The sequence below is a fragment of the Daphnia pulicaria genome, chromosome 2 (assembly GCF_021234035.1).
Source record: "Daphnia pulicaria isolate SC F1-1A chromosome 2, SC_F0-13Bv2, whole genome shotgun sequence".
In the NCBI taxonomy this organism is placed as follows: Eukaryota; Metazoa; Arthropoda; class Branchiopoda; order Diplostraca; family Daphniidae; genus Daphnia; species Daphnia pulicaria.
Window position 1 is genome coordinate 5,480,716 of NC_060914.1, and position 22,741 is coordinate 5,503,456.

The 22,741-nt window shown below is 39.2% G+C and overlaps 7 protein-coding genes and 1 long non-coding RNA gene across 15 annotated transcripts; 5 read left to right on the top strand and 3 right to left on the bottom strand.

Annotated features, from left to right (window-relative positions):
* Positions 1-3: 3 nt before the first annotated feature.
* On the bottom strand, positions 4-1,129 carry LOC124327605 (coiled-coil-helix-coiled-coil-helix domain-containing protein 10, mitochondrial-like). Of its 3 annotated transcripts, none has more exons than XM_046786586.1 (4): positions 1,026-1,129; positions 637-736; positions 199-578; positions 4-129 (listed from the first exon to the last, which is right to left on the bottom strand). In XM_046786586.1, the coding sequence occupies exons 2-4, from the start codon at positions 711-713 to the stop codon at positions 116-118; spliced, it is 471 nt and encodes a 156-aa protein (XP_046642542.1). In that variant the 5' UTR covers positions 714-736; positions 1,026-1,129; the 3' UTR covers positions 4-115. The 3 variants fall into 3 exon arrangements, with proteins under 3 accessions (XP_046642542.1, XP_046642543.1, XP_046642541.1); XM_046786587.1 differs by having other exon boundaries at positions 637-746; positions 1,022-1,089; XM_046786585.1 differs by having other exon boundaries at positions 920-1,063.
* A 248-nt stretch (positions 1,130-1,377) lies between these two features.
* On the top strand, positions 1,378-4,655 carry LOC124327591 (septin-5-like). 2 transcript variants are annotated; one of them, XM_046786570.1, is made up of 10 exons: positions 1,378-1,761; positions 1,830-1,935; positions 2,398-2,607; positions 2,704-2,796; positions 2,899-3,064; positions 3,163-3,313; positions 3,396-3,561; positions 3,690-3,753; positions 3,813-3,920; positions 4,009-4,655. In XM_046786570.1, exons 3-10 carry the CDS (start codon positions 2,427-2,429, stop codon positions 4,232-4,234), a joined length of 1,155 nt encoding a protein of 384 aa, XP_046642526.1. In that variant the 5' UTR covers positions 1,378-1,761; positions 1,830-1,935; positions 2,398-2,426; the 3' UTR covers positions 4,235-4,655. The 2 variants fall into 2 exon arrangements, with proteins under 2 accessions (XP_046642526.1, XP_046642525.1); XM_046786569.1 differs by having other exon boundaries at positions 1,378-1,935.
* Positions 4,656-5,222: 567 nt separating this feature from the next.
* Positions 5,223-7,999, top strand: LOC124327581 (vacuole membrane protein 1-like). Its single transcript, XM_046786555.1, has 7 exons — positions 5,223-5,587; positions 5,694-5,899; positions 5,964-6,245; positions 6,310-6,589; positions 6,654-6,734; positions 6,803-6,985; positions 7,056-7,999. The coding sequence occupies exons 1-7, from the start codon at positions 5,393-5,395 to the stop codon at positions 7,353-7,355; spliced, it is 1,527 nt and encodes a 508-aa protein (XP_046642511.1). The 5' UTR covers positions 5,223-5,392; the 3' UTR covers positions 7,356-7,999.
* A 22-nt stretch (positions 8,000-8,021) lies between these two features.
* Positions 8,022-9,021, top strand: LOC124327601. Its single transcript, XM_046786583.1, has 2 exons — positions 8,022-8,379; positions 8,452-9,021. The coding sequence occupies exons 1-2, from the start codon at positions 8,118-8,120 to the stop codon at positions 8,904-8,906; spliced, it is 717 nt and encodes a 238-aa protein (XP_046642539.1). The 5' UTR covers positions 8,022-8,117; the 3' UTR covers positions 8,907-9,021.
* A 61-nt stretch (positions 9,022-9,082) lies between these two features.
* LOC124327608 lies at positions 9,083-10,111 on the bottom strand. 2 transcript variants are annotated; one of them, XR_006916187.1, is made up of 5 exons: positions 10,004-10,111; positions 9,829-9,938; positions 9,670-9,756; positions 9,516-9,607; positions 9,083-9,421 (listed from the first exon to the last, which is right to left on the bottom strand). It is a non-coding gene; the product is annotated as an uncharacterized LOC124327608 (long non-coding RNA). The 2 variants fall into 2 exon arrangements; XR_006916186.1 differs by having other exon boundaries at positions 9,480-9,607.
* Positions 10,112-10,264: 153 nt separating this feature from the next.
* Positions 10,265-13,572, top strand: LOC124327577 (zinc finger CCCH domain-containing protein 13-like). 3 transcript variants are annotated; one of them, XM_046786545.1, is made up of 8 exons: positions 10,265-10,593; positions 10,660-11,054; positions 11,115-11,328; positions 11,392-12,039; positions 12,113-12,552; positions 12,637-12,889; positions 12,954-13,200; positions 13,265-13,572. In XM_046786545.1, the coding sequence occupies exons 1-8, from the start codon at positions 10,476-10,478 to the stop codon at positions 13,380-13,382; spliced, it is 2,433 nt and encodes an 810-aa protein (XP_046642501.1). In that variant the 5' UTR covers positions 10,265-10,475; the 3' UTR covers positions 13,383-13,572. The 3 variants fall into 3 exon arrangements, with proteins under 3 accessions (XP_046642501.1, XP_046642502.1, XP_046642499.1); XM_046786546.1 differs by having other exon boundaries at positions 10,681-11,054; XM_046786543.1 differs by having other exon boundaries at positions 10,265-11,054.
* Positions 13,573-13,655: 83 nt separating this feature from the next.
* On the bottom strand, positions 13,656-19,135 carry LOC124327574 (kinesin-like protein KIF28P). 2 transcript variants are annotated; one of them, XM_046786539.1, is made up of 20 exons: positions 18,923-19,135; positions 18,631-18,763; positions 18,423-18,526; positions 18,267-18,360; positions 18,118-18,193; positions 17,820-17,960; positions 16,860-17,103; positions 16,705-16,765; positions 16,456-16,629; positions 16,233-16,357; positions 15,981-16,144; positions 15,596-15,897; positions 15,370-15,521; positions 15,147-15,305; positions 15,008-15,091; positions 14,668-14,874; positions 14,469-14,594; positions 14,207-14,361; positions 13,852-14,132; positions 13,656-13,775 (listed from the first exon to the last, which is right to left on the bottom strand). In XM_046786539.1, exons 1-20 carry the CDS (start codon positions 19,088-19,090, stop codon positions 13,699-13,701), a joined length of 3,027 nt encoding a protein of 1,008 aa, XP_046642495.1. In that variant the 5' UTR covers positions 19,091-19,135; the 3' UTR covers positions 13,656-13,698. The 2 variants fall into 2 exon arrangements, with proteins under 2 accessions (XP_046642495.1, XP_046642494.1); XM_046786538.1 differs by having other exon boundaries at positions 16,233-16,366.
* Positions 19,136-20,201: 1,066 nt separating this feature from the next.
* LOC124327597 lies at positions 20,202-22,227 on the top strand. The gene is made up of 9 exons (XM_046786579.1): positions 20,202-20,410; positions 20,478-20,595; positions 20,670-20,777; positions 20,886-21,050; positions 21,108-21,216; positions 21,322-21,409; positions 21,472-21,506; positions 21,736-21,865; positions 21,964-22,227. Exons 1-9 carry the CDS (start codon positions 20,338-20,340, stop codon positions 22,119-22,121), a joined length of 984 nt encoding a protein of 327 aa, XP_046642535.1. The 5' UTR covers positions 20,202-20,337; the 3' UTR covers positions 22,122-22,227.
* The last annotated feature ends 514 nt before the right edge of the window (positions 22,228-22,741 follow it).

The window sequence follows — 22,741 nt, forward strand, 5'->3', positions numbered from 1 at the left end:
AAATTTCAATTGTGAAACCACCAATTTTATTACTAACGGAGATCGTTATGTGATCTACTATTAGTCTACTTTAATTCATTTTCAGGATCATGGCCCATGGGTTGGTTTTTCCTTTTTACATGTAGGTACCTAAAAGCAATAAGGAATACAATTAATAACAAAAAAATTAAAAGAAAAGTTATAAAGAAAAATTTATACTTTGGCTCTGTCTGCACTGCCGAAGTGCCTCATTAAATCCTTCACACAAAGTCAAATCACTCTGGTTTTGTGAGCATGCAAGAAACTGTTTAATTTCCCATGCACAAGGTCCAGTGGGCTCTTGAGGCTGAGCAGCTCCATATTGTTGAGGAGCAGCTGCTTGTTGCTGTACAGGCTGGGCAGCTTCAGAAGATGATCCTCCGCTGAACATGCCAGTGAGAGCATGTCCTGCAACATGTCCAATAGCTGAACCAACAGCAACACCTCCAGCGGTGGCTGCCATCTGGGCAAACATTGATGGTTGTTGGGGCATTTGCTGCATAGGTGCAGGGGGGTGGGCTTGGGGCGCATGAGCTGGAACACTCGGAGGAGGAGCAGCCCTGATTTAAACAAATTATGTAATTGCAACAATAATTTCTCTAAACCATTTGTGATTACCTGGCAGCAGGAGGAGGAGAAGCTCTAGCAGGTGCTGCCCTGGCAGGAGCAGCACGTGATCTTCCTTGACGAGGCATTGTTTAGGCAGTAGAATTTAAAACTATTTAATGGAAAGAAAATTAAGAAAACTAATTATTTCAATTCAATAAAAACGTCCTTGAAAATGTGAAGGGTTGACGATAAGAATGACGCAATGGCTAACAGAGAGTTATTACTATCGAGACTCGTCACTTTATATCAGAATTGTAATGGTTTAAAAGTTCTCAATCTTTGTTGAATTTACCAGATGCACATGCACTGAAGAACACTGGACGCTTAGCAAAAATCGAATGATCTAATTCGCAGTTTCTGGCGTGAGTAAATATTAGAAAGAGAATTACGCAACCTACCAACGTGATCAGGGATGTGCAATCTGCTGAAATTTCCGAAACTTCTAGAGAATTCCCGTTCTGCTATCGGCCAGCCTGGGTTGCCAAACAATTATTGATAAATTTAATTGAAACTGAAATCAAAATATATATGCGTTTTAATCATTAAATCTAATAAAAAAAATAACAGAATTTATAACAATCATCAAATAATATCAATAATATTTACTGAATTTGTGATTTGGGCGCCATCTATGAATAATTTGAACACAAAGCCCGAGGGCAATCAAAACAGCGCCTGCGCGCTCACGATATCGATCGACGAATAAAGCTTACTTACTTAAATGTTTTTTTTTCTCTCCCCTGCCCTCGCGGCTATGCGTGCGTGGATTTAAAGGGGGATAGACATTCGGTTTCGAATGAAAATCGAGAAAAAAAAGGGTAGTGCTTTCATACGGTAGTCAATGCAGTAGCTGAGACTCGCTAGATTATTTCTATACATGTTGATTTTCCGTCGGACGTTTTCTTTAGGGGCGTCATCTGTCAAACTCGTTAGCTCAGTTGAAAAGTGCTGGTAATCGGAAACTCAACGCTAGATATCAAGTTCGTTTGAATTTTTTGTCTGTGTTTTTTCACCCATATTCATGGGGGCAGCATTCGGTTCCCGCGAACACTGCACCATCTCCGATCCCGCCCATCTCTAACTGCATAGGCACCGCCTCCGTCCACTCGGGTTCTCAACTCACGATTCAGCACGGTGAAAAACGAAAAAAAAAAAAAAAAACGAGAATGTGTAACCGTGTCGATTGTTTGGTTTTCCTGTAGAAGAGCTCAGTAGACCATACGGCACTTGTTCACACAACCGCATGCAGACTTGGGAGAAGGCTGCTTGATCGACGACCCTCTCCAGCACTTCTCATAATCTCATCAGGTATGTAGAATTCACTTTAAAGCGATCTATTGTGTGTCAAAGACACTTTTCGAGTACGAAAAAGTTTAAATCGTCATACTTTGTCGCTTCTCCGTTGTTTTCCACAGCCCTTGTGAAACGAACGTGAATGTTTCAGCCAACAATTTTCAAAACCCGTCGTCAATTGTCTTATTGTCGTAGTGTATATAACGTCATTGTTTTGTTTACACTCGGCAACATTCGTTTCCTGTGGGTAAAAAAGAAGAGAAACATAAGGAAGAAAAACGAGAACCCAAAATAGTACAATCGGAATTTTTGGACTTTACAACAAAATCACTTAGTGGAACGGTGTGCCTCGTTTTTTTTTTCGTTTTTTTTCCCACAGCTGCCGAACGCGCATATTTTCTACGCCTGCAGTAGTTCTCGGACGAGTACGAGACCAAGACACTTGAAAACTTTTATCTCTTCGTTTTATATTTAAAGGGCTGATGTGAAGAAGAGAAAAAGCAAAAATGGACCGCGAGTACATTGGATTCGCCAGTTTGCCGGATCAGATTCACCGGAAAACGATTAAAAAAGGTTTTGAATTCACGCTGATGGTGGCTGGAGAATCGGGACTGGGAAAATCTACTCTCGTCAACACACTTTTCCTGGCAGACCTCTACCAAGATCGTGTGATTCCTCCTGTTGAAGGTACGTACCGTGTGTCATTTTCCCCGTCAGCCAGACGTGACCAACGTGAAATAACTGCAATCATAAAGATGATGATGATTATCGTGATGGTTTCAGAACGACTGACAAAGACGACTGCCATTCAAGTGCGGACGGCTGACATTGAGGAAATGGGAATTAAATTGAGGCTCACAATTGTCGACACTCCTGGTAATACTTGCTTCTTCCTGATATGTTTTTCCTTTATTTCTTTCTTGGTAGTTAAACAAGATGAATGACGTTTCCTATTGGCTTCGAAATAATTGACTCTAGGTTTCGGAGATGCCCTTAACTCTGAAGAAACTTGCCAGGCGCTTTCCGACTACATCGACGTCCAATTCAAGAAATATTTTCAAGACGAAAGCGGACTCCACCGCAAATCAATTGTCGACAACCGTGTTCATTGTTGCCTCTACTTTATTCCTCCGTACGGTCGTGGGTAATAACAATCATGATCGGTTTAAAGTTCAAACCAAACAAGTCTTTGCAACCTGTTTTTTCTTATGTTTCCATGGCCTTAATAATCTCTGCTGCCAGATTACGAATGTTGGATGTCGCAGCCATGAGAAAGCTACACAAAAAGGTCAACTTAGTCCCCGTAATAGGAAAAGCAGATAGTCTCACGACAGCAGAACTCGGTCGCTTCAAATCACAAGTTCTCCAGGAACTGAAACAATACGAAATTCAGGTTTGTCTGTTTTCTCAATTAAAAACAAAAAAGAACTGAAAAATGAGGTCTTCTTTTTTTGTTTGTTTTTGTTTTTTTTTAGATTTACCAGTTCCCCGAGTGCGATCCCGACGAGGACGAAGCTTTCAAGAAGCAGGACAAGGAATTAAAGGACGCTGTCCCTTTTGCTGTCTCGGGCTCGTGTCAAATTCTAGAGGTCAACGGTCGCAGGTTCCGGGGAAGGATATACCCGTGGGGCGTCGTCGAAGGTATTCATATTATGTACACCTAGCTTGTTTCAGTGTGTGCGTGTGTACATAAAACAGGATTATAATTTATAACGAATGCCAGCCACGTGAATGTCTAATCATTTTGAATTGGAAATGTTGTTGAACAGTGGAGAGCCCCTTGCACAGCGACCTACAAAAACTTCGATCCATGCTGATAGAAACTCATTTAGCGTAAGTTTAAATTAGTAAATATATGCCGAGACGAAACTAATAATCCAATTTTTTAATAGCGATCTCCGGGATCAAACCCACGAAATCCATTATGAAGCCTTCCGTTCGGCATGCATAACCAGACTCACTCATAATCTGACCATTCAACAACCTCACAGAGAACGAAGGTATGTAATATACCTTCGTTTTCCTTTGCTTATTTCAACCAAATTGAACTTGGAACCTGAAATATTTTTTTCTCTTTTATTTCTTCAGTAAGCTCAAACGGGATTCAATGTTGGTCGAATTGCCGGACGACGACAACGCTGCGGATTTGATCCTGCAACAAAAAGAGGACGAAATTCGAAAGATGCAGGATTTGTTGTCGAAAATGCAGCATCAACTGCAAGTCCAACAACGATCCAGATCATTGGGAGAAGCTCAGTTAAAACACGAATTTAGTTTGATGAACATAGACAAATCCCAGGAAGTTCGTTTGTAAATGAATTGAAATTCTGAATAATGTGTTGTTGGTATAAAATGCAAAAGTTCACAGCTCATCCAAAGAAAAATGCGTAAGCCCTACATGTGTGTGTGTGTACTTCTTCTCTGGCCAGCTAATATTGATTTATACATTATGCACGCGTTTATTCTGCCCGTCTTTACTTCCGTTGTCCGTTTTCCAAACAAAATATGAAGATGCACGCACACAGTATTGTTTCAATTATCTCCACGTCGGTCGTGTTCAACTCTGGAATATTTCTCACTACGTACGTCAGAACAGATTTACTTGTCTTTTGATCTTCGTCGTCATCAACTCGTGAAATATTATTATACATGTTTGATTGTTTGTATAACATGAAACGAATAGCTACATTTCTTTCAAACATCTTAGACCAGCAATAAAAATTTAAACTATTTCATTATGGAGATGGATTTAGGGCACTGCCAATTAAGAAAAAAAACGAAGAATCAGGGCTGTTACACCCCACACTAACCCCAATGGGAAAGGAAACAGGCAACTTAAATTTTGTTGGTGTAATAAGAAGCAATTTATAAAACGCGCTAGAGACATTCGTTCTATGCCTCTGGCACGTTTGGTTTTTCTCTCTAGAAAAACGGTTAAGCGGTCAATTGACACGACGATTTTCTACTTCCTTTAGAACCTAGCGCTCAAGAATTAATATTGCATGTGTTTTTCCCATGGCACGTTGTAATAAACGGTTTATGTTGGCTAGAGGATTGCAGCAGTCTGAAAATAGATATTCCAATCGTGCTCGAAATTTATTTTTTTATCATAGGCGATATCAATCCTAAATGCAATAACAGTTTTAAAAGTCAAAGCAGAGTCATAGAACCCTATAACCACTGAGGATTGAGGAGGCATTGACTTTTTTTTAGATATGGCAGGATATGGAAGCCTTGTAAAATTTCAATTCATGGTGTTAGAGCAGCCACCGAGTCGTAGTGAAATTATTGCCGATAGAGGGCAGAGTGGACTACCATTTTGCATGGTGATTTTTTGGCCGGCTTTTATAATCTATCAGTATCTCCTTCACATGTGTGGGATTTTTTGTATCATTTTAGAAAGCTATTTATTAGAAAATTATACTTCCATCAAGGTTATCTCTTCTTTCGTCTGTTGGATCGTAAACAAGCAATGACGAAATCAGCCAAGTCGCGTAACGGACAGACGAAAACAGTCTCCTCGAATGCTCCAACTTCTACCAAGAAAAAAGCCGATAAAAAGGGCAAAGGTGATAGTACCAGCAACGACAGATCATTGAGCAACACTTCAAACGGAAAAGTCAAACACAGGACTAGTGCTTCAGTTCAGAGTGGAGGAGAGAACGAGGTAAGCCATCCTCTTCATAAGCAGCACCTTAGCTAGTTCGCTTGCTAACCCAAGTGAACACCAACTTAGTCAAGTAGTGTACATTTTCATCCTATATCTAATGCAGGCCCAAGGAGGACTTCGTAAAATTCCCAAATCTGGTAACGAAAGAAATGGTGTGGCATCCCTCAGTCCTGAGTTGATGCAGTTAAAGAAAATGAGAGATGAAGAGCGCCAAGAGAGGGAAGGAATCGTGGTTTGGAAGAAACCACTCACAACTCTTCACTATTTTTCTGTGGAGCTGTGCCTGAATATTCAAGAATATGCCCAAAAGTAAATGAAGACCTTTTGTGATATGTTCCATTTGAATTAAAATGTTAATCCTCTGTTCTAATAGGTTGTGGGGTTATAAAATCACAGTATTATTCAGCATAGTCTTTTTGATGCTGAGTATTGTAGCATATCATACTCCTGGACCTCATCAAGAACTTATTGTCTCGGTTGAGAAGCAAGTCATATGGTGCCTTTATTGGCTGGGACTTGGTGTTCTCAGCTCTGTTGGCCTTGGTACAGGGTTACACACATTCTTGTTGTATTTAGGTCCTCATATTGCGGCAGTTACGCTTGCCGCGTATGAGTGTGGTACATTAAACTTTCCCTCTCCGCCGTATCCAGACAGGTAACCGCATACATTTCTTGCGTTAAAATTCCTCTATCTTAATTACGAATCAATTTGTTTGCAGCATTGTTTGTCCGGAAGATGATGCACTGAGTTCATCACAGCTACCTGTGACCCTTTGGTCCATAATGGCGAAAGTCCGACTAGAAGCAATGATGTGGGGTGCTGGAACAGCTCTGGGCGAGCTTCCACCTTATTTCATGGCCAGGGCTGCGCGGCTGTCCACATTGGGCACTAAAGGTAAACGCGGCCGGAGGAGATCCAGTCTCGAATTGGGTGACGACATCGAAAAATTAATCGAGTTTGAAGCCCTGCAACTCAAACAACAACATCCAGAACAGATGGTATAGTTTCACTTTCTCTATTTGTTGATAATTAACTAATTTGTATGGTTTGTTTTTCTTACAGACTTTTCTTGATCGCCTTAAATTAGGCGTGGAGCGCCTGGTAGAAAAAGTTGGCTTTTTTGGGATTTTGGCTTGTGCATCGGTGAGAAAGCAAATAATTGACCAACTGGTTGCGTACTAAATTTTGGTTTTCTCAATTTGTCTTACCAGATTCCCAATCCTCTCTTTGATCTTGCTGGAATTACTTGTGGTCACTTTTTAGTGCCGTTTTGGACATTTTTTGGAGCCACGCTTATCGGCAAGGCCATCGTCAAAACGCATTTGCAACAACTGACTGTAATCGTAGCATTCAACGAGAGCCTGGTGAACAAACTGCTCACTTCTTTGGCAAATGTGAGTACTAACTTTTAATTCTTTGACAATACAAATTTTTTAAAAGATGAATTTCGGGTATTTTGTTTAGGTTCCTTTAATAGGATCGCGCTTACAGGAGCCCTTGGAGCAATTGTTCAAGAGCCAAAAAGCCAAATTACATGTTAAGGAAGGTGTGGTACCTTCTGAAGGAGGAAGCCTGCTGGCTTCACTTTTCGAAAAGCTCGTGATGGTTATGGTGATATATTTCGTCATTTCAATCGTCAATTCACTAGCTCAAAGTTATCATCAACGATTGCAATCACGCAAGCAACATTTGGCTTCTGCGACTCCTCGCCAAGCCATCAAGAACCGCATTAAAAGTCAGGCGACAATTGCAAAACAAGCTTAAATTGACGTTTTGCCAACCATTTTGCTATCTTTTAAAGTGTATTGATTTAAGTAGATAATAGTGTTTCTGACAATGATTTACTCAGATGACCGACCTTCATGCGAGGGGTGGAAAACTCGAAGAATCTCGGTACACTTGCCCAAGAATCATAAACTTGAATAAAATCCCAAGAATCCCCCGTCTATTAAATTAAATTTTCTAGAATCGAGTGATTCATCATCCCGCTAGATTCTCGTACTCTTGTTCCAAGAGTTTGCTACCCCTGGCCTTCCTGTTTCTAATCTTATGAAAAAGGGAAGATTTAGTGAGTATTTTTTTCCCCTCAGCATTTTTGGGCCTAGTTAGAAAAACAAACAAACGTCTTTTGTTCTCCCGCCAATTTTTGTTTGCTTCCTTTACATTCCCCTCGTCAACAAGGTGCCCGGCATGTGTGCTGTTTTGTTTTTTTCTGATTTAGTCTAATTTAAGGTTCCAGGAGCCGTATATTCCCTTTTATACATAGTGTATCAACACCGTGCCAGCCCCTGTGTCCCTCCCACTATTCACTTTTTCTTGTGTGTGTGTGAGTGTGCGTATCATTGTAATCAGACTTGATCGTGTGTATCAGAATGGGTGGCAATACAAGTGGAGTTGTGTCAATTTAACAGACGATCAAAGTTCAGTCCGACTCTTAACGTCAACGGGGCTACGCTTCCGTCGAGATAATATAATCTCGGTTATTCTTGATAGCGCGCGCTCACATTAATCAAACGACGTTCCACCATGGCGGTGGATTCGAGTCTGCTCCGAATACTGAATTCTCTGCCGATAGAGGACAAAGAAGCCATGAGAATTGGCAGTGCTTCGACAGTAACATCTACAAATGAATTCGATGTGATTGGATCTCTTTCGACGAATGGCACAACAGTTATTCGCCGTCTCCCATTCAATTCCGATTTGAATAAGTTGGACGACTGGAAGGAAACAGCCGGTGTTGTTTTTCATCGATTCCTTCAGGACAAACCGTTCTTCTTTTCCTTTGCCGGTATAATTCTCACTTATTTCCAATTTACGATGCACACTAAAAAACTTTCTTTTTAAACTTTATGAACGATAGATGTTGAAGGGAGCTCATCAATCTTAGATTCAGACGAAAAAATTGAAACTGTTTTAAAATTACACAAACAGAAATGTTCAATTGAACCGGTAAGTTCGTTGCCTTTACAACTGAAACTTGAGATCATAGAGAATTCTTCGTCTTCTTCGCTACCGGAAGCCACGGAACCGTTTGTAAAAGAGGAATGCGCAACTAATAAAGATCTAGTCACTTGTGAATGTGATGGTTGCGGACAGATGGTGACGATGGGACTTGGCTACAAGTGTCTTGATTGTAACAATGTTCATATTTGCGAGAATTGCGAAACAATGAATGAAAAGCATAATACGCATCTATTAATCCCGTGCCTAGTTTTAATACTCGGCGCTGAGCATAACTACATCGTCAAACAGGCTGATGGTCTCATCCAACTTGTAAGTGGAAATGAAAACGAAGACCAAATTGACGGTATATAGAAAAAATCACCCAGTTGTTTGCTTAACGTTACATAGATTTATAATATGGGCGTATGTAGAACTATAGTAACTTCATGTGTCGCCAGTCAGACTTATATCAATTATAATCAAAGATAAAAGTAAGCAGGCTAATTGAAACAAATTTGTCTTCCAAAATCATGAAATAACTGTGTTTTCCCCAAATAATCTGGAATTAATTGAACTTATGTAATTTTGTAAACCTACACTATCTTGTTATGTATCTCTATGTTATTAAAATTACACCGTTTACATCCACCAATAACACTGTTCCCTTACTTCCCTATTACTTTTTTTTTTTAAAGTAGGCCATAAAATTTTAATAGAAGACCATCAGGTTGAATGTTTTAATGGGAAGAAATCACTTACTTATAATAAGGATTATATAGGTAGGACTTACATATATAAGTCCTACATCATATACAAGTTGTAGGATTTACATTTATCCATACATAATTTTTACTGCTGATGCCTCATGGGATATTTCCATAAAATTCCTAGACAGTAGACACATAGTTAGGGACAGGATAATTCTCATGTTGTTTAGATCCCTACTAATATAAGATGTAAAAGGACAAAGAACTGAATTACTTCCACTATACAATTTATTTCTTCAAATTCCTCTAAGACATCATACTGATAATTCAAGAGTGATTTGTCTAATCAGGGATAGATTCCAAACCCTAGGATATAAATATTTTAGATATATTTTTGTAAAACATGTAAATGTTGTTTGCAATGTTACCTTCAAGACATATGGGTTACCAGTCAATCGAGTGTCTCTTCTGTAAAGAAATCTTTGATGTGTCGAGTTTTGCAGCCTCGAGAAAGCCTTTAAAAGAGAAAATTCTTTAATATCTAAAATTGTGTATTCCATTTATGAATAACTAGATTTGCAAATTACATTCCCGTTGTTCGCCAGCTTATGAACTAACGGAATAATTCCGTACGGAAGGCCAACAAAAACTGTCGTCAACAGCAAACTAGTCATTGCTTCGTACCACATTCTTCACCCTAATATTGAATACATACAATTAATCAAACAATTTTAAAAATTAATGGAAAATATTGTTTTACACCTGAACCTGAAAAGAAACAGTCGAAATAATAAACAGCTGTGATTACTGATTATCCCTTCCCTCAACAATCTTAACGCAATGTTGCAGAGGTGCCGGATGAAATAGCGGATACTTATTTAAAACAATGATTTTGTCCTTTTGTTATTGGAAAATATATTTCAAGTTTTTTTATATATTTTTTTTCCAAATGAAGAATAATAATAATGAGTTAAATATCGGTTTACGCAATAAACAGTAAATAAGATTTTTGAATCGATGAAATGAACGTTGCCATTTTCCACGCTTGTTATGATTTTTTTCAGCTTTTCTAGCTAGGGACCTAATTGTTTAGTTTCAGATTGATGATTGGAAGTTTTATCAGGTATTAAGATTTGAGTTAGCTTTTAGGTTGCAACAATAATATAAGAGAACCACAGTTAACCCACGCACACACACTCCTAGCGATATATATCCAGTTTGTTTTGAACTCTTGATGTCTTCATCTAGCAAGAAAAATCGTGATGGTGGTAAAAAGCCCAGTGTTTTCGAAAGATTGGGATCAAAACCGTCATCGGTGACGGAGGACTATTGTAAGCAATGGGCTCACAAAGGTACTTGCTCCTATTCAAATAAGTGTAAATTTCTCGATACACACAATAGTAAGAACTTTAAACCAGTAACCTCATCTGGGAAAGAAGGCAGGAAGAAAAGTCGAAGCCGGAGCCCACCTAACCGGAAAGATTTGGCCAGCAATAAATTCAAAGCTGGCACAAAACCGAGCTCTAAATCAGCTGACAGTGGAGAGTGGGAGAAATCACTTGAGCATGAAGATGAGATGGCCTTAGAACGAAAACTACAAATGCTGCAGAGAGAACTGGCAAAGCAGGAAGAACAGGAACATAAAGGAAAAGCAAAGAAACCAGTAGCTAAGAAAAGAGAAAGAAGCTCAAGTTCTTCATCAACTTCTAGTAGCTCCTCTTCAGAAACTTCTTCAGAATCATCAGATTCATCATCAACATCTAGTGTCACTTCCTCAAGCAGTTCTTCCTCCTCTTCAGATTCTGATGGCGAAGTAATTTTAAGTATATTCACAAATGAACTTGAATCTGAACTAGAATTGTTTATTTTTTAGGTGAAGGAGAAGAAAACCAAAAAGAAAGTGAATCAGGTTACCAAAAGAAGTCAAAGTTCTTCTAGCAGGAATCAGGGAGCCAAAGAAAAGGCCAAAGCCAAGGCCAGGAAAATTGCTAAACTCTCCCCTGTTGGTCAAGTCACCAGAAAGAAGGATCCTTCTTCTGCCAATAAGAAACAAATCAGAAATAATGTCTCGCCCAAACGTCAGCATGGTAATTCATTAAACTAATTTTTTTCTGGTAAAGTTTTAATTTTTCTCCTCGTTTTCTCTATAGTTCCGAGCACCAGCGCAAAACATTCACGAGATTCTCCCACATATTCAACAATGATCCGCAGCCGTTCTCCGCGTGTCAAAGATCCAGAACCTCCTAGCAGGGATCGCAGGCAGCGACGATCTCCCGAGTCTTCTCCTACCGAAGCAAAACGAAAATTAACTACCCCAGTAGTTCGACGCAGAACTGATGATCATTCGCCTCTGCGAGGTAGATCACGTGAACGCAAGCCCGCAACAAGTAGCAGCACTTACGACGTGCGAGGGAAAGGCGATAAGCCTCGCGACAGATTGTTGGAACCCGGATATCTTGTCCGTCCCCGATCACCAGTTCCGGTCTATCGTGAACCTTATCCAGTTCGTGATCTCTCTCCAACCGGCTCGTCCTACAGGGAACGAGCACGAGCTGAGCCATACGAGCCTCCAAGACGTGTTTATAGTCCCCAACCTATCTTGTCCAAACTTGAAAGAAAAGAGGATTTGTATGATAGTAGGCTTCGGCGACCGGCTTCTCCGGAACCAGTTAGACGGCCAATTAGTGGCCGTGCAAAAGATTACCCTGATTACGAACATGATTGGCCAGCCTCTGATCAAACCAAAATCCCCGACTGGGATCATCCTGAATTTCGACGACGCAATCGACCTATTGACGGTTTGTTTACTTTAATCATTTTTATGCTTGAAGCTTTTATGTAAAAGTTCCTTTATTCTGTTATAAAATGTAGATATCAGTTGGAACAGAACCTTGAGCTCTACAGAAATGTCATGGAAGAAGTCATACTCACCACCGCCTCTAGGCAACCATTCTTATCCTGAGCAGATCCATTCAAACCGAAATACGACGTGGGATCCTTTATCAAAATCATCTTCTAGAACGGATGATAACAAAAGAGATCGGGAAAGGCGTATCGGCGGAGATGGCCGACGTTCGCGTGACTCAAACCGCCGAGTTGCTGATCCCGTTGTCAAGCCTCCAACACCGGCAACTCGCACGGAGGAATTGCGTTCACCGGTTGCGAGTGAACCACCTACTGCTATTGTCGCACCGAAGGTAGAAGAAATAGAAGAAACTCGGCCGTCTTCGTCTGCTGTAGAAGTAGAAGCCGAAGAAAATTTCAGCGATTTCAGTGATGATGTTGACGAAATTCTCAATCGTGATCTTCAGGTTAGTGAAATTTGACCGTTTATTTAAAAAAACTTTAGCTTAGTCAATATATTTAATATTTGCATGGTTGAATAAAATTGACAGGATACTGAAAGTGTGAAAACGGAAGAAGCCGTGCCGGTGGAGCCGGAGTCCGAACCAGTAAAAACCCCAACCGAAATAGAATTGAATGTAAACGTAGAACCAGTTGTTCAAGTACTCGACATTCAGCCTTCGCCAAAAATGGTGTCTCCTGTTGTCTCGGCCATTGAGAGTCGTAGTACGGACGAAGATTTGCTAGGCGGGATGGATATCGAACAAATCTCTGACGAAGAACTCGAGGATGAGGCTAGAAGCGGTATTTGATTTTAGTTGACCATTTTGACAAATAAGTTTATAATTTGTGTCGAATCGATTTACAGCCCCTATAGATGCCCTTGAAGTCGACTGGACAAGTTTGGCGTGCAAACGGGAGAAGAAAGTAGAATCTGGAGCTGCCAGAGCACGCCAGCGTTGGGAGGGTAAAGCTGTCTTAGCTCGTCTAGGAATTACTTCTAGAGAGGCTCAGTCGCCGACGTCGACAAATGTTGTGGTAGACAGGAAACCCTTGTTCGACTGCTCAACACTTTTTCGACGTGCCCTTTCTGCTCGAATGGATCTCTCTTTCAGGTTAGATATATACCCAATCAATGATTACTCAGAATACTGGTTAACTTTTTTGTTATTTCTTCAGGAGGAGTCTGTGCAATTTACCTGTCCGCGAGTTAGTGATCGAATATTGCGATGACGATTTGAGCTTATACAAATCATCTGTTGATTTGTTGTTGAAGGATCGCGTATTAGCTAATTAGGATCGTCTAAAAATACAAGCCAAATGTTGGAACCTGCTCCCTTATTAGATAACGATTGACCTTTTTTTCTGCCATAGGCCTAAGAACGCGGACTTGTAAATATCCATTCTTTTTTTTTCAATCATCTTTTCACGTTTGTGATGTTTAAATGTCCTGTCTTTAAGAAAAAATAAATGTGACGGATAATGTGGTCAGTCTCCATCTTAATCTTATTGATCATGGGCAATTGAATTACTAAGAAATGTATTAACACGTAATAGAAGTTGTTTAATTTAGTCTATGTATATGGGTGGGCAGCAATTGTGTTCATTTTGTTTTATGATATGACGCAAACGCTGCTTCTGTGTTCTTTTTGTTGATTCGTTACGCTCCAGTCCACCCATTCGTCACCATCTGGGGACCAAATAAAACTAAAATAATTAACTAAATTCCGGCAATAAAAGAAAATGTATGAATTAAGATGTGGTACCTTCTCCGGTTTCTAGTTGTTGAACGATGCGTCGAGCCTGTTCCGATCCGTTGGCGTTAAGCATCGCATCCAGCAACGCCGTTGGAATGCTTTCCTGCCCGGTGAGAAGACAACGGTCGGTCATCTGGCGGATGAAATCCAATCGCTGTTGAAGTCTCACGTGTGTGCGTTTCACTAGTTGCAGTTCGGCTAGCAATTCCTGTTTTCTTCCGTCCACTGATTTGAATGCACTTAATTCGAAATTGTTTATGGAGGGCTTCTGTGCCATTATTTCGCCCGTCCTGAGTAGCGTTCAATAATTAGTTAGTCGAAATGACATTTAACAAATACTGCATCGTAATAATGATACTATCACCTTGACAAGACTCCTTGATCTTCTTCGTGGAGGAATTCTCTACTATCCACGAGGTGAGGTGTAGGATAGGAATTATTAAAAGAATGATTCTGCTCAATGATGTGTCTCCCAAGGACTTCTACTACTACCGACCCGTGATTCAGGTAATCTACGAACTAGGAAAATTAGCAATTAATATAGGCGATAAGCAGGTGCCATCGTTAGAATAATGACAGATATCAATATTAAACAGTTACTGGTGACAATTTAATGGGAAACTAACCTCTCTCGTTACTGGTTCGTAGCTCAAGATCCGACTGTGGTTGAATTGTAAATTAGACGAGTAAGGATACATCTTTGTCTTACTGTCATCTTTGTCGCCGTAAAATCTGTACTTGCAGTGAAGATCCTGTTGTTTTTTTTAATAAACCATTCGAAGATTAACACATATCTTAATGAGCCTCAGTAATTTCAAATACAACTCTAAATTTAGGAGGTAGGTTGCGACAACCAATAATGTGGAATTTAAAGAAAAGATTTTTTCCGATCAATTGGTCTGATGAATCGACCAAATCGTCCTCTTGAAGTTGATGACCCAAACTATCGGCGCAAGGAACCAGCGCAATTTTCATTACTCCGATCTTAATGCCGCGTAAATCAGTGATGGGAACGTGATCCTGCATCTCCACCTTATCCCAGGAAGAACATAAACTCGAATTTAAAATATGTTTCTCAATGTAGCCTATGTTACATGGAATTATTTTTGAAATTTTTAATGAATAATAAAAAAAAAAACTGGTCTCTAGTAATTCTTTTTATTACCAAATAGGCAAGCGATCGCAGAACTATTCTTGTCATCCCTATTATTACGACAGCATCAGATGATTCAGAAAATGGATCACGATCCTACACGAATGAAAAGTTTAAATTGATTTATTTTTAATGAGGATTTTTTTGTTACGTCTGTTATCCTGATTTCTCTGCCGTCTTCTTCTTCTCCATTGATTTCCATTTGGTGATGCCTGTAGAGTTCTCGCATGAAATCAAAACGCGTGAAAAATTTCTCTTTGGACCAAATGTATTCAGTTCCGTGGTCCAAGTTCTTCATCTTGACGTACACCTGAGTGAATAAAAATCGCAAATTTATTTTATGCGTTTGAAATGCCTGATTGAAAACGACTTACTTGACTAGGAACCATTTTTTCGGCTGGATTATTGTAGATTTGTGGTGCGACAAGAACAATCTCAAACTTGACTGGCTTGTTCAGTTCAGCGCTGATCTCATTAGCCTCTTCAACCGACGGCAATACGGCCACGAGCTCTTCCTGTAGTGAGTCTGAAACCCAAGAAAATTAGGTGCTATAACATTTGTTTTTTATTATTATTTAGTATGGAAAAACGAAAGCTCACCTTTACCGTCCGAGGAACTGGAAAGGATATCCAGCCCTGATTTGGTTGCCATTTCATGTAAAATGAAATCATAATTTATCATTGGACTGTCAGAGACACCCGCTTGGTCCACCAGTGCTGGATTCCGGAATAGCCACATTTGCGTGGCACCGAAAACCAGCCGATCGTTGGGCTGCAGAACCGTTTCGACCCGCGGTTTGATTGGTACACCGTTAACCAAAACTCGTCCATTTTCCGTCAACGAGCGAAGAGTCACGTCATTGTTCTCGTGGAATGATATTTCTGCGTGATTCTGCTGCATCCTAAGTGCGTGCATAGTTCCATGGGAAAATCACGCATTGTTGGCTATTAAACACTAATGAATCGATTGAAAAATAATTAATACCCCGGGCCGATCATTTCGATACCCGATATGCTGGGCTGCGCTTTTCCGATTAAAGTAGTGCCTCGTTTGAGATAATGTATCCATCGTCCGTCCAATAAAGGATCCATGTTGACATTTTGTAAATATGGTCCGCCACCTTCGTGATTTCGTTTACTTTCGAACAACTAAAAATATTGAATTAACACGTCATGAATCTATATAAATAAACATTTATAAATATATAAAAAAAAATAGCATCATGCAGCAGTATACCATATCAGTCACGACTTCATCTGCTTTTGGTAATTCCTTTGGTTTCGGTGATCGAATACGTTGTATTTCACGTTCATTCTCCGTTACTTGAGCTCGAAGTTCGTCTTCCCACTTCTTTTTCGTATCTTTCAGAGCTATATTGAAAATAATTCAAACATTTATTTTTTGTTTATTAATGGAAATGTAAACATAAATGGAGATGTGTGCAGATGATTTCACATACTTTTGGGATTGCTCTGTCGACCATTTACCACAGTTTTTACCCACTGAGGATCAATATTACCGCGTGTCAATGCAGCTTTTATGCGCTGGTTTTCTCCTTTCAGCTCACGAACTATTTTTTCGATTGGTTTCTCATTGACAGTAGCCCGCGTTCGAATTTGCTTGGCTCGATCAGCTTATATCGTTGAATTAAAAAAAAAAAGTATACAATAAATAATAAATAGAAATTATAAATCAATAAACATCGTACCGTAGCGTAACGTTGACAACGTCTCCTCATAATGAATATCAGCGGGACTAATCGATGCCACCTAAATAATAATTAATAATGAAATAGTTTTTTCAAATAATTATTTTGAGATAAATATTTTTTAAAAATACAATTTTAGAATTTAATTTTATTACCATGATAGTTTTGCTGTTACCTCCCAAAGCGTTCATCAGCAACTTTGTGAGCACAGAATCGCGAAAAGGGATTCGTTGGTTCTTGCTGTGGCTATTCATTGGAAAATTAGATGATGACGCCGACGACGATTCCGCTAGAGCGTGAATGCAATGGCCAAGACATTGAAGTGACTGGTTAATGGCCACACCCTCTCTGAAACGTTCCCCGCTCGTGTTTCCAGTCCCAGCTTTGCTAACCCTCTCGCTACAAATAACAACCATTATTTTTGTTAACATAATTTTACATTATCAAGTCAACTTTTCTCAAAACATTTTACTGATGGCGTTTAAATACTGTCTTTTTCAATACATGCTGTTCCAGTGAATCCTCCGTTTTTTTAACGAGCGAGTAACTATAAAATTAGACTCGGTATAAAAATGTAATATTTGTACTAAACATTAGGTATCATTATTACTTAAAATTAATGAAGCCAAAAATTCTCCGCATTGGTTATCTGTTGCTAAGTGCGGGGAAAAAGACAATCTATTTTCCGCTATTCCAAACACGTCACACCCAGACATAACCACGCAATAGCACACAAGCTAGGTGTTATAAATGTTCCCCGTTAGATAAGGTAATAATAGTTGTGCAACACACTACAGTTGAGAATGGTTGAGAAGAATAGACTGTTTGTAAATAGCTGGTACAAAATAGATCCTATTTGCATAAGAAAGCATAAAAACGAAAATAAGCTTGGTGTGAATAAAGCTTTAAATGATAAGGGAACAATATATCTTAAATTAAAGGAGGCGCATACGTTCCAGTTTCAAGCAGAACTATCCTACCACATCATTTGTGCATGCTTATTTTACCGGTTAGTTACTACTAGTTATCACTAAGTTGGTTACAAGTAAACTAATATTCGATTTTGTCATTTGATTTTCAGAACGTGGAAGTGAGTTTTTGGAATAGTGACGTACCTTCCGGCTAAATCAACAATGTTGACGACGGATGTAATAGTAACCTCGCCAATTTGAGTCGTTCTTTTCTGGTCGAGGCCAATGGAAACGATGGTGTGCGATCGGCTGCTGGTAGCATTCATGTTTGTCGCTACCACAGTACTATTTAACAGAAAATTTAATTTTTCAAATTCACTTTTATCAGATTTTCTACAGCAATAGTTTCCAAAAGCTCACAATATTTTCTTAACCGTAAATTAGACTTCATTCGGTTTACAGTTATATCCTTAAACATAAATTTACGCAATTTTGGACTAACCGGTTGAGCGTGCCGTGTTTTATTAGCCGTTCTATGTCTGCATAACTGGTCACCACGAAATTCGAGAGCCCATCAGCTTGACATAAAAATTTAAGAATTCTAAGGAACATACATAAAAAAAAAAAAAATAAATACGAAAAGATAAATACCATAAAATCCTTTTTTGGGATGTTCACGCACTTTCAGTCCCCTATCGGTTTTCGATGGTGTGAGTAAGTCGTACACATTTTCATTGTAAATTTCCTTAAGAGATGGAAAATTCGCGTCAAACGAAGAGAAATAAAATATTAAAAGTGTTTTCCTACCAGCATAGAGAGATGGACTTCAAATTGAATAGGATCAACAGGCGAAGTATACGAGTTTTCATCGATGGCACGGAAAATCTCGTGGCAGAACTGTGGAATAATACCTAAATTTGTGTTTCACAGTAGGTACCCCCATAAAATACTAGTATATTCCGGAACTATCAAACTTGAAAAAGAAATGGGGAATTTTTTAAAGACATTAAATCACCTTCATTGGAGCCGTACCCAATAACCGAGTAGGATTTCCCAGATCCCGTCTGCCCATACGAAAACAAAGTGGTGTTGTAACCTTCAAAAGTGTCGGCCAGCATTACCCGTCCCAAATCGCCAAACAAACGCTCCTTTATCAGAAAGTAAATACCCGACAACAAAAGAAATATCCTTCACTGCGTTCACGTGGATAATCTTTGCATAAACAAAAACACATATGTATAAAGCCTAGCAAACAAAAGAAATAAACTAGCCTACGTATATCTAAAATTAGAGTATATATTATTTACCTGGTCGCAGTACTGATGGCCTCTAGGATGACTAGGATCGGCAACGTTCCTGCCGCTAGTCCGGTCTTCACTGAATCCGTCGAACGACCAATAGGAATGATCGAATGAGAAATTCTTACGGTCGGCCAGGTCTGTCGGATGAGTCAGAGACGTTGTCACGCCATCCATGTCGACGATTCTCTTACATCCCCTAGCAACTTCTCGTTGACTGTGCACAGAAATTAAGTTAAGGCCAAAAACTATTTAATTCAATACATGCAAACAATTAGAATTAGTTTAGAAAAGGATATGAAAGGTCGGACGCGAACAGCGACCCGGAGACGATCCTTTGACTCGGACATGTTTCCCGCTACTGCAGTCAGTGCCTGTAACAGAATAACCAAATACAAATTATACGAATAGTAATTTTGTAAAAATATCCGCAACGTCCCACGCATACGAACTTCCGGCTTTTGCTGAACAACGTCGTGTCATTTCTTTTCAGCAGAGTTCTCATTTGTCTAAGTGTGTCTTGTTTTCTTTTCGTAGCTATGGCAATCGACTGACGGAAGCTTCTCACTAAAAAAAAACCATTTCCGAATAACAAAAGAATGCAAAGGTGTTGACCATTATACGATCGATCGGCTGATTGCGACACCCTTTCTTTGTCGGAATGCGGTAAATTATTCAGCCCTACATGGCTACATGGTCGAGCATCATAATAAAGGATGTTGACACGTGCCGTCCCTCGGTCTAAGTTCAATCGGCTTAAATGCATAGGGTCCAATAAATATCGAAATAAAAGAAATAAACGGAGAAGCAACAAGGCGGCTGAATCTCTCTATTGTGTCGACCGTTGTTCTAGCTAATAAAAAGTTTGTTTATGGACACTAGACTATTGTGACATGAGAATTCCATGTTTCAACCATGACAATTGCACATAGTTTAATTATTACGAGCCCAAAAGTAAGTTATAGCTGCCATTAATCAACAGATTTCCCACACAGTTTCACCGAGTTTTACGACATCTGCGATAACGTCTACCTCTGTATCATTGTGCCATTAATTCTGTCTGTATTCTCGAGGAGAAAGGTCACTAGACAAAGAACCTAATTAAAGGAGCTTATGAGCCGAGCGTTGATTGGCCTCTTCATAAAATAAATTCTCGTTTCGGCGCCTGAACAAAGTGAATATCCGACTGTGGATTAGAGTATATGGTGTATACAATAGATATACTATTGCACATTTACCACACACAAGCGAAAAAAAAAAGAATAAATTATATAAAAGCCAAGACCATGGTGCGGACACGGTTCACTTGTTACCAAGTGTGTTTCACCAAACCACTGTTGCCTTGACTGTTGCTAACAGAAGTTGGCGAGTCCCATTTTTTTAAATTCTGAACCGAGACCTGAACTACACTAACCGAAAACACAATGCCACACAATTGCTCGTATTTTATGCAGAGCAATATCGATGGGCCAGTCTCGGTGTCAGATCATCTCGCAGGTATCCTTCACATATGTTCTGACTACCAAATTAGCAAATTGTTTAACTGATCGAAATTTATTCGCAGCGTTGGGAGCATTCGGTACCGCTTTTAGTGTTTTTGGAATCGTCTCAACGCTAATGGTATCGGCCATTTTCGTGTTAAGCATCTTTCATGTGGTTAAAAAAAGTACACCGCAGTGGAGGTAACGTTCAGATGATTATTTAGCTAGCTCTCTTATTAGCGTTGTAACTAAAAACCGGTACAAATAATTATTAGGCGACTCCTTACCTGGATTGTTTCGATGCCCATGATTGTCTCCATCTTGTCTTTGATAACATTCATTGTACCTGGAGCAGCTATATTGTGTGAAACAGTCAAACAATCGTAAGATTTTTATGCGCTCTGTATTGCTAATTTTTTCTATGAGGCTTTTTAAGCTAATTTCTATTTATTTTTCGAATTACATTTGTATTTTTTTTTTATTTTCAAAAGATATTTGCCATTTGTGTTGATGCATTTCATCGACCTGTCACTGCTAATGGAAGGAGGACACAGGGATACCATTCAGGATTTAACCAATAAAGATATTCCAATAAATTTTTGTAGACCACCATGGTGCTGCATAGGCCTGTGCTATAAGAACATTACCTATAACAAGTATAAACATGTCGTTTTCTTTATTAAAAAAAAATAACCCTTTAAATTTTTTTAAAGAAAAAATCTGCGCATTATGAAGGGCTTGGTGTACCAGACACCACTATTTCAATTGGTTATTAATTTGATTATGGCTATTCTAGAGTCAGCTGGTGTTCTCGAGAGAGTAGTGAGTATTTTATAATAGATTTAGCCTAGGCCTATTTGGATTACTTTTAAGGTTTTAATTATTTGTAAGATTTATAAGAATGGCTTTTGAAATTTTCTCAATTAGATTCGAAATGTAGCTTTTGCCGTCCTCGGAGTAACCAATATTATTTTTTTTACTATCGGAATGTATGGCTACAATGTTCTGACTACTGGTTAGTTTTATTTTTAACAGATTCAACAAGAAATGAAATATTTTTATTTGAAAAAAATGTAGGCTTTGCTCAGCTGTCGGAATGGAAAAACTATCCGGTAAATGAGTGTTAGAATGTTTACTGAAACAAATTAATAGAGTTGGCTAACGTCCGAAGTTGCCAGTTCAGTGGACGTTAACGATTGGACGGTTGACGTCCAATTTTTGGATTTTGGACGTCAACCGTCCAATCGTCAACGTCCATTCGTCCAAGTCGAACTGGCAACTTCGGACGTTAGCCAATTCTATAGTCTTAACATTAATGTTATAAAATTTTTTATTCGTCAGTTGAAAGCCAGAGTGTTGTTCCTTTGTGTGGTCCTCTTGAAGGTGCAAACACTTATTTTGCTGCTCCTGGGAGTCGGTGGATCTATTCCCTGTATTGAACCTTATATTTCTCCGGTCGTCATGAGAAAATGTATGCACTCTCTTAAAAAAAACCAAACAAAAAAAAAAACAAAAAAAAACATTAAGTTAGACGTTATAAGCTGATGTTAATGGTTATTTTTTTTACAGCTATTGAGGCAGCACTTTGTTTGGTCGAGGCTCTAATATTTGCTGTCATTTTCTTTCCTGTATTCCGTGTCGTGGATAACGGCGTCGACAGACTAAATGTACCAACAGCACCGACTACACCAATTTCTGCAGTTTCTTCGGAAAATCTACAAGTTTAATTTTTTTTGAAATATATTATATAGTTGCGTTGCGTATGGATGTATAAAAGCGTTTTAAAGTAAATGTTCGTTATGTTTGTACATAATAAAACTCTACTTATCGATAGTGGACGGTGCTGTCTTCGCTGGGAGCGAGGGCAAATTTATTATTTTAAATTTAAAGCTACCTAATTTTAATTAGCTTGCAAAATATTGAAAGGAAACCAATTAAGACAGTAAATCAAACCTATAAAGACTAAGTAGTAAAGCAATAGTTTCCCAAAACGTATCAGCGTTGTTAGAACTTAGAAATTTCAAATGGTAGTTCAAATGGTTGCAGTGGCACCTGGCACGTAGTGTTTGTGTAAGACACCCACCAGGTGGCAGTGATTGTCGTCAGAAATTTTATGGAAGCCTTTAACGTTGAGTCGGGTAACCATAGTTAATGGCTCTGCATATAGGGCTCTTCGGGGTCTGTTTTATCTAGCCGTTTTATCTGGCAACGCAGCGTGGCGAAGCAGATGCGGCATGTGTTAGCCGTTAGGCCTTAGCCGTTAGGCCAAGGGCATATAAGGGATATAAGGGAGCAAGAGTACTCCTTTCTTTATGGAATAAAGAAGCAAGAGAACTTCTTTATTTAT